Source organism: Centruroides sculpturatus, unplaced genomic scaffold (assembly GCF_000671375.1).
Source record: "Centruroides sculpturatus isolate CEXI.00-Female unplaced genomic scaffold, Cexi_2.0 scaffold11, whole genome shotgun sequence".
Taxonomy (NCBI): Eukaryota; Metazoa; Arthropoda; class Arachnida; order Scorpiones; family Buthidae; genus Centruroides; species Centruroides sculpturatus.
The window spans coordinates 1,686,610-1,688,730 of NW_019384501.1; the positions used below are offsets into that span (position 1 = coordinate 1,686,610).

General features: G+C 37.1%; 1 protein-coding gene across 1 annotated transcript; it reads left to right on the forward strand.

Moving 5' to 3' along the window:
- Positions 1–1,195: 1,195 nt before the first annotated feature.
- Positions 1,196–1,772, forward strand: LOC111622103. Its single transcript, XM_023364420.1, has one exon. It carries the CDS (start codon positions 1,227–1,229, stop codon positions 1,770–1,772), a length of 546 nt encoding a protein of 181 aa, XP_023220188.1. The 5' UTR covers positions 1,196–1,226.
- The last annotated feature ends 349 nt before the right edge of the window (positions 1,773–2,121 follow it).

The following is a 2,121-nucleotide window of genomic DNA, read 5'->3' on the forward strand; positions in this document are numbered from 1 at the left end:
GATTCCTCACATCTGTTGAGGGCATTGCAGTAGCCATGCTTGGGCCGGCGCTGCTTTCGCCACCGGTAACCAAGGGAGACTGGAGCCTATTTTTCGAACATGAGCCTCTGCCTAACCCATGAACGCGGACCTTGTTAACCCGGGCGACGTCCGAGCCGGTATCATACTTAGATCTGGTTACTACCATAATGATTATCTCCACTGAATGTGGGTGTGTGGTCACTCTTAGCTTCATTTCTTCCCATAGACTTTACTGGCATGGGTGTCCCTACCAGGAGCTTGTGCTCCAGCCTGCATTGCCCTATGGATTAGTAAAATTACTGGGCTCTCCCACCACGACCAGGTGGTGACCACGGGAGAGATAAATTATCAATATTATAGCAAATTTATATAATGTTAGAGACGTTTTTCTGGAAGGAATGGAATGTTCCTTTTTGGCTGATGAATGAGCTCTGATATAATTTGTCAAGCTCTGTAAACAGAGTCAAAAGTCATTGCACCCTTTTCATTTCAGAAGTACTGAAGATATATTAATTTTGTCGATGTAATTATTACATAGGAAGTCATGCACAGATAAACGGATGGAACCTTTATTGGCTTTGAAAATCAATTTCAAAGACACTTGTAACTTTTTAGCGAGTAGAGATAACGTAAAAGTTCCTAAAACAATGTTAAAAATGAATATATCTTCAGTAGGGGAGAGCGGGGCTAAAAGTTCCCGTGGTAAGTTGTTCCGATTGAAATAGCTTCATAAGGAAAAAAAATAATAATAATTAGTAAATACGTCATGAAATAGAATGTTTCTGCGCATCGACGGCAGCTATCTTAGTTAGGCCAGTAACGTTCAGTACATTGGAAAAGGAGCCTGTACGTCACTGATCCACGTAAGTAAATATTTTCGTGTTTGATATTTTTGGTATATCTGGCGAATTTAAATAATTAGCGATTAGTTGTTTGGTATTTTTATTCAAAAATATATATGGTATCTTGATATAAACGCTAAAACCGTGTATGTCTCGTAACCTAATCTAGTAGTTGCTGTTTTAGACCCATGTGTTATTGGGGCTAGATGTTCCCTTCTTTGGGGGTATGTTGTGACCTTGGAACAACTTGCCCTAGTTCATCTGTACTGGCAACGCAGTAAAAATACAGTAATATTTTTTTTCTTTTGCAGTATGCGGACTTATATTCGAAAAACAACACGAGGTTCTGTATCTCAGGAGTTGATGCAAAGAGCTGCAGATGCAGTTATTAAAGATGGTAAAAAAATAAAAACTGTTGCCAGAGAATTAGATATTTGTCATATGACGTTATACAGATTTGTAAAGAAGTTGAAATCTGGAGTAGAAAACGCTGTGGTTGGCTACAAAAAAGTAAGATTGGTCTTTAGTGAAGAACAGGAAAACAAGTTAGCAGAGTATTTGTTAAAATGTGCAACAATTTTCTTTGGTCTTCTACCAGAGGAAGTGCGAAAATTAGCATATGAATGTGCACAGAAATTCAACGCCTCTGATATTCCACCATCTTGGCATGAGAATAAAAAAGCTGGTCCGGATTGGCTGACTGGTTTTTTAAAGAGAAACCCTCAACTCTCGATTAGAGCCCCGGAATCGACAAGTGCTAGCAGAGCATCATCTTTTAATAAGCACAATATTAACGAATTTTTTACAAAGCTAGGCACAGTGTTGGATAAATATAAATTTCCGCCCTCGAGAATATATAATTTAGATGAAACTGGCGTTACGACAGTGCTAAAGCCAAAGAATATGTAAAATATGTAAAAGGAATATGGTAACACGTTTAAGCTTCATTTATACTTTATTAATGTTTAATAAAGTATAAAAGTATTAACTTGAATCATATATAACAACATAATTTCGTAATATATGTTGTAATTATAAACTTTCTTTTATGAATTTCAGTATAAGGAAAGTAGAGTATTCACTTACAGGTTTGCCTGGGATAATGAAGAACATCGGTTGATTGGGGTTCTATTGTAATTGTGCTGAAATTTGAAAAAAAGTGTAGACCTATAAATTACCACTGTCGTCCGTCCGTCTGTCTATACAAGAACTTCCGATGCAAATCGAAAGTCACGTTATTTCAATTCAAAATTTCCCC